The following is a 14,910-nucleotide window of genomic DNA, read 5'->3' as shown; positions in this document are numbered from 1 at the left end:
ATAGATTGATATTTCATATTCTAGGTATTTTCACTAAAGAATGAGCAAAATGTTAACCCTCAGATAATAATCTAATAATTTATGTTGTCTAAGAACATAGGTTCTTTTTTTGTAAGCTTAGCAGTACCTTTCATTCATTCATCTATAAACATGTAGGTTACAAATATATGGTTCGTTTGGTGACCTCAACTTGCCCAGTGGGAAACCAGGTATGTTGGCCACTGAATCACATTATAAGCCATCCAAAAAATAAATAGTTTAAGTCTTTTTAGCTAACTCTTATAAGGTTGATGGTATGGAAACCAACTAATAAACATCATACAGAAATCATAAATGCTACCCAACATAAACAACAAAAAATAAGCCAAAATTAACAGTCACAACTTTGACCCATTACTCGCCCGACAATTCCACCAGAGCAGGATCTTTAGCAATTGATATTGGTAATTCAGATTGTGGTAGGCATGGGATATGCCACTCAATGCAGCCCATATGGGAATTTTGGTTCTCCAACTGACATTGGATAAGCTAGAGCTCATTTTGAGTGTCTTGTAGACTCGGCTTGGCCTCACTGTGCATTGTTGTGCTAGTGGTTGCAGTTATTTCTTTGGTCACTATGCACTTGATTAACCAACAAAGATGAATGGACTATCTGAACAGCGTGATACTATCGTGCATGTGCCTAGGATCCATGATTATTTCCCCCCGGTATTCGATTGGTAGTTCAAGCTCAGCTTGTGAATTCAACTCTGCCTCTGAGTTCGTAATCAATTGTTTCACTTGCATCGCAGTCCCTTCGCAGTAAGCTTTAACCGTGCCTTGCATATTCTCAGAATTTGTTTTTTGACCCATCTGCGGCGCAGTCCCTTGCATCATAGTTTCATGCTGCACAATCCCATACTGTGCAGTCCCTCTCTACGTCGTCCCCTACTGCGCAGTCCCCTACCACGCAGTCGTCTGCAGCGCTATCTCCCGCCGCTTAGTCCTGTGTCACGTGGTTCGTGGCCGCTCAGTCCGACCGAAACATGGATCTACATCTTTTCCTTTGTCTTCATGGTGTCTTATGCCTCTTCTGTCTTGACTTGAGGCTCCACTACGAGGATGAGACTTCACCATGTCTACCAAGGTTGAGCCCCCTTTCTTCACCCTTCTCCCACTTTCCCGTGCTCGTGACCCCCCCCATTGTATAGAGGCCAACAGTGAAGACAATGTAGGCGGGCCTGGAATATAGTTTGTATAGAGAACCACCCGAAAAACAAGCATTAACTTAATGAATGGCCGGAAAAACAAATGCAATGTTGGACAACGTTGCGTCCCTTCAGAATTCCACCACCTGAGCTAGAAAACATATATAATTAACAACCCTCCGTGGCTGGGAGGTATCACCAGAAAAAGAACAGTGTCCCCCATACCCCCCTGAGCCTTGAGTCTGTAGACTTGGCCCTGATCATTTTCCAAAACCCTTGCTCTCCACAGGGCTTGCCCCAACAATTCAAGCTTAAATCGGGAAACCCAATTATCAACATGTAGAGAAAACATCATGATAAAAAGCCAGTAAACATGCCCATGTGAGAAAGAAGATTGCTAAAAAAATATAGAAATCGACATCACATAATCGAGAAGGCCTATGTTTCTAGTCATAGAAACTGCAAAATTAACCAACATTTCCTTTCCCCTCCAAGCACGAAGTTTATCCCAAGTAGCCGCCCCCACCTAGGATACAGAGATAGAATTATAACATACCAGACTTTATACACCAACCTTGAGAAAAGACAGGCAATAGTTGGGTGTTCCTCTCGCGTTCCCGACACCACGAACCTATAACCAACAAACTTAGGCTCCTTAAGAAGCTGAGGACCCGAGTTTATACACCGAATATGAGGTTTGAACTCCACCTTCACTCCCACTACCTGTAGGCACCAAGGATTACCAACTTTCATGTCGTGGATCTGCCAAGATCTGCGACATTGCATATTATCACAATGAATATGCGTGTGAGGGCATGGGGGATACCACCCACCACCCCAAAACATTAAAATCTCTGTCATGTCAATCAAGCCCAAGTGGGCCTCCGACTGTCTCTCAGCCTGATCAGGAGTTTTGATTAGGAATCGGGTCCTGGTTTAGAATCAGAGTCAATTGGTCCATTCTTGCTTCCCCAATCTCCCTTATCCAAGGCTTGTCTATATTCACTCCCGGGTGAAGACAACCCCAATTTTCTAAGAAATCCGCAGCTTTGTTGCCATTGCGGCGGACATGCGAGGGGATGATATACTCGAAATCTTGAATAAGTTCACTGATATCCTGGATCAAGCGAGAAATCCTCCATATTTTACTAATATTTTCCCACTGGGACCCCTGGTTAAGATTTTTAATAGTATCAATGACCAGAGAAGAGTTGCCTTCCACCACCATTTTTCTCAGCCCTTCCCTTCTAGCTATTATCAAGCAATGTTTAACAACATTGAATTTATCTTTGTTGTTACTTGCAATGCCGTAATTCGAAGCATATATTCGGACAACCCGACCCTACGAGTCCTTGATGACCCCTCCAAAGCCTGCATCCCCAGGGTTACCTTTGGATGCCCCATCGAAGTTTAGCTTGAGAAAACCCTCCAGGGGGGAATGAGAAGCAAGAAGGAGATTGACTGGGAGGAACCTTTAATTTCCAAGATGAGGGTGTAAGAATTTGCAGGGATAAGTTGAGAATAGTCAGTATCTGCGCTTCTTGGGGGTTGACCTTCCAATCATCAGAATGCCATTTCTCTGCAAGTATAGATTCTCTTATATTTTGGAGTATTCCTTTCCAGATTTCCAAGTGTGACAGTTTCTGGTCCTTGAAAATCCTTATGTTCCTTTCCTTCCATACTGCCCATAAAAGAAAGCTGAGAGATAGACACCAGGCTCGATTTACCACCAGATTGGAAGAGATTCCTTTCCTCCAACTCCCAATGGTGGATTAGATACTGGTATTATCCCGGTCTAGATGACCAAAAAGAGTATCTATATTCTGCCAGAGTCGGGCTACAAAGGGGCATAGATTCAGGAGATGCTCTATGGTTTCAGTCTGAGAGGCACACATACTGCAGAAAGAGGGCCCATGGATTCCTCTCTTCTGTAATTGGTCCCAGGTGAGAATCCTACCACTGCACACTAGCCACAAGAAATACATTACTTTCGGCCAAAATTGTCCCATCCATATTTTCCTCCAGAGTAGATTGTACTAATCTGGATGCTCCTCTGATGCCAGTTGGTAAGCTTCTTTTATGGTGAACATACCTTTAGTTTTATAGCCCCACCTGAGAATGTCTTGTCCTTCTAACGATGCAATTATTCTAGTGCACAGCTCAGAATCAAACACCTCCCATTGGTTTGAGTCAGGAGGGTTGTGCCAGTCTTGTTTCATTTTCCACTATCTCCATTGGTTCTCGAGGGTCGAGTCCCAAACTGATTAACCGTCAAGTTGTGGGGTCTATTGGTGAAAAGGAAAATCTCCACCAGATCCTAGCATTTTTCCCATTGTTGCCACGAATCTGGCCAGAATAGAGCTCTCCTCCCATCTCTGATTTCCCAGAATGTGTGGTTGTGAATTAACTCTTTATTCTTAGAAGCTAAGTTCCAAATTGATGATCCTCTTGGAGTTCCCTGCATTCTCAATCTTTCCTCTGTAGTTGAAGGCATGTTATATTTCTGACCCCAAATGACCTTCCAGAGATCAATACCACCTTGAATCCATCACCACCAGAGTTTTCCCCCCATCACTTGGTTTAGTAGAAATGGATCCCGAAGACCTAACCCCCCTGCCATTTTAGGTTTAGTCAACCGATCCCATGAAAGGAGTGCCCATTTTTTAGCTTCCTGAGCCCCCTGCCATAGGAATTTTTTGAAGATAGTTGTCATATCAGAGCAAGCAATTTTAGGAGCAGCTAGACCTGAGAGTTGATATATTGGGATCGATTGTAGCACAACCTTCAGTAAAACCACCCTCCCAACAATGTTTAGGGATCAGAAAGACCAGTTTTGAAGCCGAGATTGGATTCGCTCAAGGAGGGTTTTCCAACAGGAGGTCCTAAGAGAGTTAGTCACTAGGGGAATTCCCAGGTATTTGGATGGAAGGGAGCCAATGCAAAATCCCAGAATCCTGGCCAAGAAAGATTGGGAAGGAACCAGGGTGTTGAAGAAAAAGATATTGGATTTCTCATTATTGATCTGAGTACCAGAAGCTTGCATAAAGTCTTGCAGTATGGATTTTAGAGCCCTGGATTCCCGAAGGGAGACTTGACAGAATAACATTATATCATCCACAAATTGCTGGTGGGATAAGGGAAGGTCATTGCCCCATAGACGAATTCCTTTTAAATGGCTAGCTTGAACAACTGATTTTATATATCTTCCCAGCCCTTCCGCAGCTAGAATGAAGAGGAAGGGTGAAATAGGGTCACCTTGGCGGAGGCCTCTGGTCACGTTGAAGGTGCGGGAGGGAGAGCCATTTATGAGGATCGAGAATACCAGGGAGGAGATGAGAGAAGAAATCCATTGGATCCATCGCTGGTCAAATCCAAAGGCTTTCAGTATGTTCTTCAAAAAGGACCAACTCAGGCGATCATAGGCTTTGGATAAGTCCAATTTTATCATCATACCCTTTGATTTAAGGCTCTTGAGAGAGTGAATTGCCTCCTGGGCAGTGACAATGCCATCCAGAATTTGGCGGCCTTGGACAAAACTGGTTTGCTCAGGAGAAATCAGGGTAGGAAGAAGGGGTTTAAGATGATTGACCATAATGGTGGAGATAATTTTATATATGACATTACATAGAGCAATAGGTCTGAATCCCTGAGGGTCTTCAGAATGAGTTGTTTTTGGAATCAATGCTACAAAAGTGGAGTTAAGAGTGGGATGTACCTACTAGGATAACCGAGATTCTTCAACCACTTCTAAGATATCCTTACCCAAAATAGGTTAGCTTGCTTGAAAGAATTCTGTAGTAAAGTCGTCAGGTCTTGGGGCTTTGTTATTCGCTAAGACTTTACTACCTCCTCAACTTCCTCCATAGTGATGGCTCTCATCAGTGCCATGTTTTGGTCTCTGCTAACCAATTGTGGGATGTGTCTTGTAATGCGCTTGATTGCCCCTGATCTATCCTAATCCGGTTTTGTCAGGATGTTATGAAAATGGTTGATCAAAAGGTTTTACATATCTTCATGTTGTACCAGTTGGTTCCCCTACGCATCGAGCAGCGAAAAGATATGAGTGTGCTACCTATGCTGGATCATAGCTTTGTGAAAGAAACGAGTGTTTCTCTCCCCTTCCCGCAGCCATTGAACCCTGGATTTTTGTTTCCAAAGTAGCTCCTGCTTTCTTCGTTCCTCGATCCGAGTTAGGATTTGTCCTTCTTCTACTATTAGGGGCCTTGAACGCCCTTGGTTGATCATCTATTGTTGTACCTTTTGCATGCGAGCTTGCAGGATTTCCTGATCTTTCTGAATGTGACCAACCTCAGATTTATTCCATTTTTTAATATGTTGCTTCAGATCCTTTAGGCGGAATTGAAAGGTGCATACAGTTACGTCCCTGAACCGTAATAGAGGTCCACCAATCCTTTACTTTGTCCAAAAAGGATGTGTCTCGTAACCAAAAGGACTCGAACCTGAAGGGTCGATTACGTTAACCTAACTTAAGGTCCATTTCTAGCCGAGCTGGCCAATGGTCGGATCCCAGACAAGGCAGAATGGAGGCTTCGAAGAAAATGTCCTTACTGATAAGGTCTTCAGAGACTGGGAATCTATCTAACCTAGAAGCGACTTGGTGGGCTTCGCCTTTCCAATTGTTCCATGTGAATATCTCATTGATGGTTGGAATGTCTACTACTTTTAAATCCACTATCCAAGTTCAGAAGAGATCCATTTCTGGCTCCTGTTGTCTTATCCCTCCCTTTTTCTCTTCTAGCGAGGTTATGAGGTTAAAATCTCCCCCAATCAACCAAAATTTTTCCTCACTCATTGTGTGAAGCTTTCCTAAATGTTGGAGGAAATCTTCTTTCTCCCCTAGAATATGAGGACCATAGACTACCGATAATAATACCCACTCTTTAGCCCCAATATGTCTAAATATTCCAGATAAAATATGGGGCATACTAATCCAATGGTCAAAAAGGATCTCACTAGGGTTCCAGAGTATTGCAATGCCCCCTGCACTACCCCTTGCATCTAAAGCTATTACTTTGTACCTGGGACACATCCGACTGAGCATTGCTTCAATTCTTGCTCCTGTAACCTTAGTTTCCTAGAGAAACACTATTTGGGGTTTCTCCTTTTTTAGGTGATCCTGCAAATATCTTTGTTTACCTTGGTTGTTGAGGCCCCTCACATTCCAAGAGATAACAATCATTGAGAAACTTTGTTAATTTGGTGGAAAATCGCCGATAATGGTACCACCCGTCCAGAATTGACTAATGAATCTCCTACCATTTGGATCGATTCTTGAAGATTTTTCCTTCCACGTTTCTTACCTCCTTTGTTTTGACTTTCGGGTTCTTGTGAGCCTCCCAACTGGGAACCAATGATATCGGTGGATCTGGTGATTTTTTACTCTGCTTCACCTGATATTGTTGGAACGTGTCCCAATAGAGCTTCTTTTGATCCTCCAGAATGAACCTCTCATCTAGATTCCTCCATTCATGCAACAGTTTCTTCAAAATTTGTTCTTTTCGGCACTCAAATCCTCCTTTGTTGTATCAATATCCATGATATTGAGTTTCGTGGGCTGCTCCTGTTCTGCCTTGTCCAAGGGTTCCATCTAGGCTTTTCGTTTTGGCTTAGGATTTGTTTTGGTTGGTTCTCTCCCTTGTGCTGTTTCTTTCTGCTGATCTGTGGCTTTGGAACTCCCCCCCATATCCTACAGAACCCCAAAACGATTTTGATTCTCCAGATTTCATTGTTTTGCTGCCGAATGCATTTGGGCCTGTTTCACATTCTTCTTCTTATGTGAGACCTCTTGAAAACCTTCATTATCCTCTTGCGGCAAAGTCTGCTCTTTGGCTTGAGACCCAACTTCGGGTTCCGTTTGATTCAATGGGAAGGCTTTATACAAGTGGCCATACTCATGGTAGCGACGGGTTCAGTGATGTTCATGTAAACACAAATGAGGGCATACGAAGTGTATCTCCCCCTACGGGTCAATTCAAAAACTTTCACAAATCTTCCAATGGAGTTGCCTATCCCTTCCATAATTTCTGGATCCCAGAAATCTACCGGTAGAGCAAAGAGGTGAACCCAGACGGGGGCAGCCATAAACTATTCTCGATCCGGATTGTAGCATTCCTCCCAATATCTCATAAAAAGCCCTGCATTGTAGTAAAAGTATGGTCCATTTTCAAAAACCCTCTCCTTGTCCTCTAGGCTGGCAAATATTACTGTAAAAAACCCTCGAGCTCCAAGCTTCAGATTTATATGGCCTTTGGGTTTCCATTTTAGCTGGATCCACTTGATCAAGTCCTTTTCTGATGGCCAAATCCCAATAAATTTGCAGATCAGGGCATGATCCTTCATGTACTTGCAGTAATTCTCCAGTTTGTTGGAGGGTATCACAAATCTGGGTTTCTTGGTTGCGCATGGGTGGAATTATCCGCAGATTCGTGCTTGCCATTGGGCTCCCATTACAGGTCTCTCATTAGAGGAAGTTTCTTGGCTATGCAACAAGCCTATTTTTCCACTGGTTTCACCTTCTGCTACACTACGATAGGAGGGGGTCTCCCCCCCGCTGGGGCACTCATATCCCCCTGTTAGAGCCTTCTAGTACAAAAACGATTGTAGAAAATATAGATCTGATAATGTCAGATGCTTTTGTATTTGCTCGTTGCATCTAAGAACATAGGTTTGATTTAATAAAACATTTTTCATTTAACTACAGCCCTTTATCCTAGGGATAACTGTAATCAAAGAAGTCAGTCTTTCCCACTCTTATCTGCCCAAAAAATAAATGTATCCCTTTTTCATGAATTCCCCTTATATAACTTGTTCATTAATATGAGTTAGATATAGTTAACCTTTGTGTGTCTTAAAATCATTTGCACTACCTAAATAATTTTTTATAAAAAATATTGTGATCATATATTGATATAAGTAAATTAGCCATATAACCAATGCAAAAAAAAATAGAATGAGCCGAGAATAAGGATGTCCATCCATCATCAAAGTTGAAATTTTTCTCATGTCGACCAAAATAAATAAATAAATAAATTAAATTAAAAAATTAAATAACTATATAAAACATAAAATTAAAAAAAATTAAATAACAGTTTAATGTCGGCTCATTAAAAAATTTGCAAATGAAAAAATTAGATCCATCTTAACTTATTTTAGATCCATATTTAAGATGAATCTATGTTAGTTAAACTTAATTTCACCATTCTACTTTTTACAACATATACAATACTACTCAAAAAATTCAACTTCTCATGGTTCATCATTTTATCCCATTAAAACTTAAAAAAATAATAATTAAATATTTAATACATATTCTCACCATTTTCCAACAACTTTTAACTCCAAAACAAATGTAGTTTTCCACATTTTGAAACAAAAGAGTGCTCGGTTTCTAATTGACCACAATATACACATCGCTGAAACTTTTATCGCAATATCAATATAACACTTCAATATATCAATTTATAATTTGACATTATATATTTGAAAGCATACAATTGCAAGTTAGTACAAACTTTCCCCATTATGAGAATATATCACACAACTTTCTTAAAGATATTTGAATTTGGGAGGATTATCACGTCTTTTACCAACATTTATAAGCATGTGTTGGTGAAAGCTTGAGTGAGCTTAATGGTTAAAAGCATGTGTTTCCTCCTAAGAGGTCACAGGTTCAAAACTAGAAGGGTTAGAGTATGTATGCCTTCGTAGACTTAGCAATCAAATCACTTTGCAGATGTGGGTCCCTTGTCGCACAAACAAAGGGGTCTCATACACCAATTTGATGTGGGTCCCTTGTCCCACAAACAAGGGGGTTTCATACACCAATTTGGTGTCTCGCTTGATGGGTCCCTTGTCCCACAAACAAGAGGGTCACATACACCAATTTGGTGTCTAGCTTGGTAGGTCCCTTGTCCCACAAACAACTTAAAATTGGACAATAATAACTACATTTTTAGTGTACAGTGATGTGTGGTTTAGCGGTAAGTCACTTGGGCGAAGCCTGGGAGACCGAAGTTCAAATCTCATTGAGTACACTGACCTGCTGTGGTGGAAGCTAAAGGGGCGGATTCCCCAATCTCGTCTTGGCGGCACGTGAGTCTTGCTAAAATCATAGGATCTTAGTATACCCGACTTGCAGGTGGTTGGATGTACTCCCGGTGTTATAGAGGCAACATGTGGTTAAAAAAAAATAATAACTACATTTTTAGTATTTATGTAATAAAAAATTCCAATTTCAATCCATGCCCATTTTTATTAATTCAATTTAACTATTTTGAAAAATCAATTTATTAATTTGAATTTTAAATAAAGTGATGGAATTTAAGGGATAAATTATTTATCATTGAGGTATTTTGCCTGTTAAATATGAGTTAGTTAGTTAATTAGTTTGTTTGTTTTTTTTTTTTAAATCATCACTATATAGTTAAAAAATATTCAAAATCATTAACATTCTTTAATAAAACTCTAAAAATAAGTATTAAGTTGCTAAGTTAGATGGGACTATATCATCATCATGTCCAATATGGGGAATTGAACAAGTAGCACATCGAGTGCCTTGACAAAGCACAAGATCACCTCTTTTTGGGAGTGCCTTAAGAGAGCACCCTCGATCACCCTTTGGGAGTGCCTTAACAGAACACCCCGAATGACCATTTGTCCAAGATGGACAAAACATATCTATTCTTAAACTTTAATATAGCATTGGATTTTATAATTTCCTTACAACCCCATATATATATATATATATATACGGTGATCAGATGTGCTCTGTTAAGGCACTTCCAAACGGTGATGGGGTGCTCTGTTAAGGCACTCCCAATTTCTTACAACCCCATATCTATATATATATATATATAGATATGGGGTTGTAAGAAATTGGGAGTGCCTTAACAGAGCACCCCATCACCGTTTGGAAGTGCCTTAACAGAGCACATCTCATCACCGTTTGTCCAAGACCCATGGACAAAACATATCTATTCTTAAATTTTAATATAACATTGGATTTTATAATTTCCTTATAACCCCAGATATATATATATATATATATATCGACATTAGTGAGACTACATTTAAATAAAATAAGGATTTTGAATTGATGACTTAACATCTAGAGTACTTTAACATACCTTACGGGCCACCACATCACTATCTATCTAAGACCCAATGAACAACCCCTAATGAACAACCCCTTTCGTATATATATTTCTATACATATTCATTTCTCATAATATATATATGGTTGGTGAAAATATAGATATCATTCTTGAGATTTTTTTAAAATATATCATCAATGCAAAAACTAGAAACCAGTAGCAATCTCATATCCAAAAGATCTCAGTATCAAAACCAAACGCCGTGACTTGCATGCAACACAGTTTCTGCTGTTTTCAACAACTCATCTTCAGTTTTATGCAGTTATATGACGATGGAAGGAATTGAATTCAGAAGAAATACAGCATGCCACATTTTTCCAGGAGGCTATTATTTTTCCTTCACATTTGAATGGGCTTGAAAAACCAAAAGCCGTTCATTCTTATTGCAAAAATTGTATGGTTATTATCCATAAATATGTACCGGACTCACCTTAAAATTATTGTGCGCAGTGAATAGTTAGCAAATACTGCAGCTACATAAAACATGTGTGGGCTGGCGCGCAAACGTCCAAAAGGGGGACAGGAAACTAATCTTAGCCAGTGTAACGCCGACAACGAGTGATTGCAGTGCAGCTCCTGCGGTAGGGCCTGACGGGCCCTGTTGCCCCGAAACAATCTGGAGTATAATAAGACCTCCCAGAACGGGGCATGCACTGAACAGAATCGGCAGACAGTGCTGCGTCGCTGATGTAGAATTTCACCCTCCTTAGAAGCCTGCCGTGCACCTCAGATTCCATCAGAAACTCCTCAACATCATCACTGCACCCGGCCAGGGTTCCATCGCAGATTTGGCCCAGAGAGGAATCGAATCCTCGCGGGTCATATGATGCAATGCCACCGAACCAGTCAGATGCAACAGCAAGTTCCTCGGCATTCACGGCTGTATGCAGAGAACCGGCCATTGAAAACACCGAGATCGGCATTCACGGCTGTATGCAGAGAACTGGCCAATGAAAACACCGAGACCACCAGGAGCAGCAGCGGCGCCACAATTTGCATTATTCCAGATTGTTCCACTGTGAAATCAAGATCAAGAACTCGAACTGGGATTCGAACTCGGACCGTTTCTTTGACATTTAATGACAGCGGACCGTTTCTTTGACATTTAGTGACAGTGAGAGGTATCCTCGCGCCACAGCGGCGTAACTGATTTAGAAAATAATAATGACTTGGACGCCGGTTATAATTATTATTTTTTTTACTTTCTTTGTCTATAATGCGACTTTTTGAAGATTCCGGTGAAGAAATCCGGCGGAAGAATTGAGGTCAAATCTTGATTTCTTGCAGTTAAAATGGTTTTTTAACTGCATATTTGGATTCAACACCCTGAAAAACCCCTGGGAGGCTTTCATTGTGCAGAAACTAGCTATCAAACTTGCGATTCCAATAATTCCTGCCGGATTTCGACCGGAAAAATCCGCCGGAAAGGCTTTCAAAAAGTCGCGTTATAGACAACTGCGTTGTCTAGTAAATTCGGAAAATAATGATAAGTGCGCGAGCGTTATAATATTTTTTTGGATGTATGAGTGTGTGCTTTTTAGAAGTATGAGGGCCCACGATGGTAATGGGTGGTTTTGAAAATTATGATAAAATCTGGCAGAGATGTTTGTAAATCTAGATTACAGTTGTCGAACTTAAAGTTTTTTAGTGCTTTAGAGGTTTTTGATGGTGCGGAATTTATTTCTACCATAAAAGACATAATTTAAGATTTTTTGAATTTTTTTGGGCTGGATTCCAGCGACTTTTTGACAGTCCGGGGACCTTACAAGTTTTTGATGGCGCTGAATCCATTTCCACCATAAACAACATGATTCTAACACTACTACTTAGAGATTTTGTGAATTTTTTGGGCCAGATTCTAGCCATTTTTTAACAATTCTTCTGCCTCTATAGACTACGCCTATCTAATTTATTATTTGTGAAAAACTTATTATGTGGATAGTTGTAGTTTATTATATTGTTTTTTATTTTAGTTAAAAAAAAGTTTGACTGAAGGACGAACGACCTAGGACTGGCGATCACCTGCGCGTGGCCCTGAACCCTGATCGCTCCTGCGCTCCTGCGCCTGGCAGCGCCGCTGCTAGGCTCGCGCCCTCCCTCTGCTGACTCCCCCTCCTTCGCTCCTGGGCCTCCTGCCCACCCCCAGCACCGGGGCCTCCCCCGGTTGTCCTCTTGCGATTTTAGTTCTCCCCCAATGCCTGAAATGGACCCCCCGTCTCAGGACCCTGAAGACCTAGAAAAATCGTTCGCCTCTCTTATCCCCGAGAACGCAGCGGGAAAAATCCGTCCCACAGCCTCCAAATTCATCAAGAAGCTAGATGAAATACCAGAAGTATCGCTACCTCCTTCCCTCCCGAGGAGAGCAGCAGTATCCTTAGCAGAAAGAGGCCTGGTCGGCCAGTTCACGGGACTGTGGCCCTCCCCCCGATCAGTCCAGAGATGGGTCGAGAGAAACTGGAACTCGATGGTGCAAGGGAAAATAGCAATCAGGTTCTGTGGCAGAGGATTTTACACCTTTCTTTTTGAATCAATGGAGGACAGGAACCTCATCTTCAGGAACGGCCCTTATTTCATGGACTCTCGGGGACTCTACCTAAACAGATGGACTCCAGACTTCGACCCAGAAATGGACGTTCCCAACGCTGTCCCCGTCTGGGTTCGCCTGCCCCATTTGCCGCTTCACTGCTGGGGGGATGAGTCAGTCAAAGCCATAGGGAACGCAGTTGGTAAATATATTGACAGATCTGAACCGAAGGAGAACATGCATGCATGCGCGCGGATCTGTGTTGAAGTAGATCTGGGGAAAGGACTGCCGGAAGCAATTAAACTCAAAGTCGATCAGTGGACGCACATCCAGCAAGTGGACTACGAGCAGCTACCCTTCAAGTGCAAGGTATGTCACGAATATGGGCATTTCGCCAATAGATGTAGCAAATCTAAAACAAATGTATTTGAAGGCAATGTTGAAACCCCCGAGGAAGCTTGGGAGCACGTCAAAAGGAAAAAATCAAACCCCCTCCAGGCTCAATCTCAAGGGCTCTCCATGAAACCTCCGCCCTCCCCTCTCACCCTTCTGGCTCTGCCCCTTCCTTTCCCTCCACCTCCAACCCCTTTGAAACCCTGTCCGCAGAGGACCCCCCATCCCCTCCCCCTTCCCCTCGAGGTCCCATTGTTACACCCTCCCCTAACTCCCCCCCCCCAGCCCTCACCTCCTCCAACAGTGGAGAGAATCTTAACCAGGAATAAATCAAAGGAAAACAACCTCTCCACCGATCCCCCCAGAAAAGTTGGAAGGAAGTCTAACAAAGAGATTAGGGATGAAAACGCTGCAAAAGAAATGGCTACCGGCATGCAGCAACCAATGGACACATTTCTTGATAAATCCAAAGGAAGCGGAGAAAAAATGAAAGAGAAAAGCGGGGCAAATACCAAACAAGGTAAATGATGATCTTGGTCTCCTGGAATTGTAGGGGGATGGGCTCCTCCCTAAAAGCAAACGCAGTCCGAGACCTCCTCAAATCTGAACATCCGGACCTTCTCCTTCTCCAGGAGACCAAAATCACGGAACAAGAATTTCAAAACCACATAAAAAAAAGCAGAAGCTATGCAGGTATAGCAATAAGTGCAGCTGGCGCCTCAGGAGGCATAGGGACAATATGGGATAAAAGCAAATGGGAACTTAAAGATCAAAAGTCTTACAGCTGGTGGGTAAGAACAGACATGCAGAACAAAGCCTCGAAAGAGGAGTACTCTATATACAACATTTACGCCCCTAATCATTACAGGGACAAAGCTTCATGTTGGGAATCAATAACATCAGACCTCATGACTGTACAGGGAAGGAACATTTTCCTTGGAGGGGACCTAAACCTAATAAGGAATGCTGATGAGAAACTGGGAGGAAACTACTACGCTGACCCTTCAAGAGACTCATTAGAAGAAATAATTCAAACCCATAATCTAGTGGACATACCTCCGCAAAATGGGAGATTCACATGGAGCAATAAAAGAACTGGCAACAACAATATAAAAGAGCGATTAGACCGAATCCTCGCTCAAGAAAGAACAGTGGCTAGATTTTCAAATATCCAAAGCAAAATCATACAAGGATACATCTCAGATCATAAACCAGTGGCTCTGACCTTAGATAAAGGGAAGAACATGGGGCCTCTTCCCTTTAAATATAACAAGGCTTGGGATAACAAAGAGGAATTCAGAAACATGATCAAGGAGCAATGGGCAAAAGAAATAATTGGCTCGCCTCACTACATTTGGGAAGCCAAGCTCAAATCTCTCAGGACTGTCATAAAGCGATGGGCAAGAAACTACGCTGCAGAGGAAAGCAAAAAAAGAACTGACCTCCAAGCTCAGCTGGAACAATGGAGTCAGGAAAAAGAGAGAACACAGTTCACAGAGGAAGACCAGGCCAAAGAGAATGAAATGTACAAAGAATTGTATAAGCAGAACAGGAGGGAAGAAGAAGAGCAGAGACAAAAGTCTCGCTGCCTCTGGCTCAAAGCCGGAGACAAAAACACTTCCTTTTTTCACAA

The 14,910-nt window shown here is 42.0% G+C and overlaps 1 protein-coding gene across 1 annotated transcript; it reads right to left on the bottom strand.

The window, feature by feature from the left end:
- Positions 1 to 10,884: 10,884 nt before the first annotated feature.
- LOC149140421 (protein RALF-like 33) lies at positions 10,885 to 11,358 on the bottom strand. Its single transcript, XM_089446435.1, has one exon. It carries the CDS (start codon positions 11,281 to 11,283, stop codon positions 10,894 to 10,896), a length of 390 nt encoding a protein of 129 aa, XP_089302561.1. The 5' UTR covers positions 11,284 to 11,358; the 3' UTR covers positions 10,885 to 10,893.
- Positions 11,359 to 14,910: the final 3,552 nt, after the last annotated feature.

The sequence above is a fragment of the Pinus tabuliformis genome, chromosome X (genome assembly GCF_031772625.1).
Source record: "Pinus tabuliformis cultivar Carrire ecotype Pingquan chromosome X, CPIR1, whole genome shotgun sequence".
In the NCBI taxonomy this organism is placed as follows: domain Eukaryota; kingdom Viridiplantae; phylum Streptophyta; class Pinopsida; order Pinales; family Pinaceae; genus Pinus; species Pinus tabuliformis.
Note: the sequence above shows the minus strand (reverse complement) of the source record. Positions and strands in the feature narration are given on the sequence as shown.

What these genes read in the sequence shown, in the direction of transcription:
- LOC149140421 (XM_089446435.1), bottom strand. Translation starts at nt 11,283, where the DNA reads ATGCCGATCTCGGTGTTTTCAATGGCCGGTTCTCTGCATACAGCCGTG.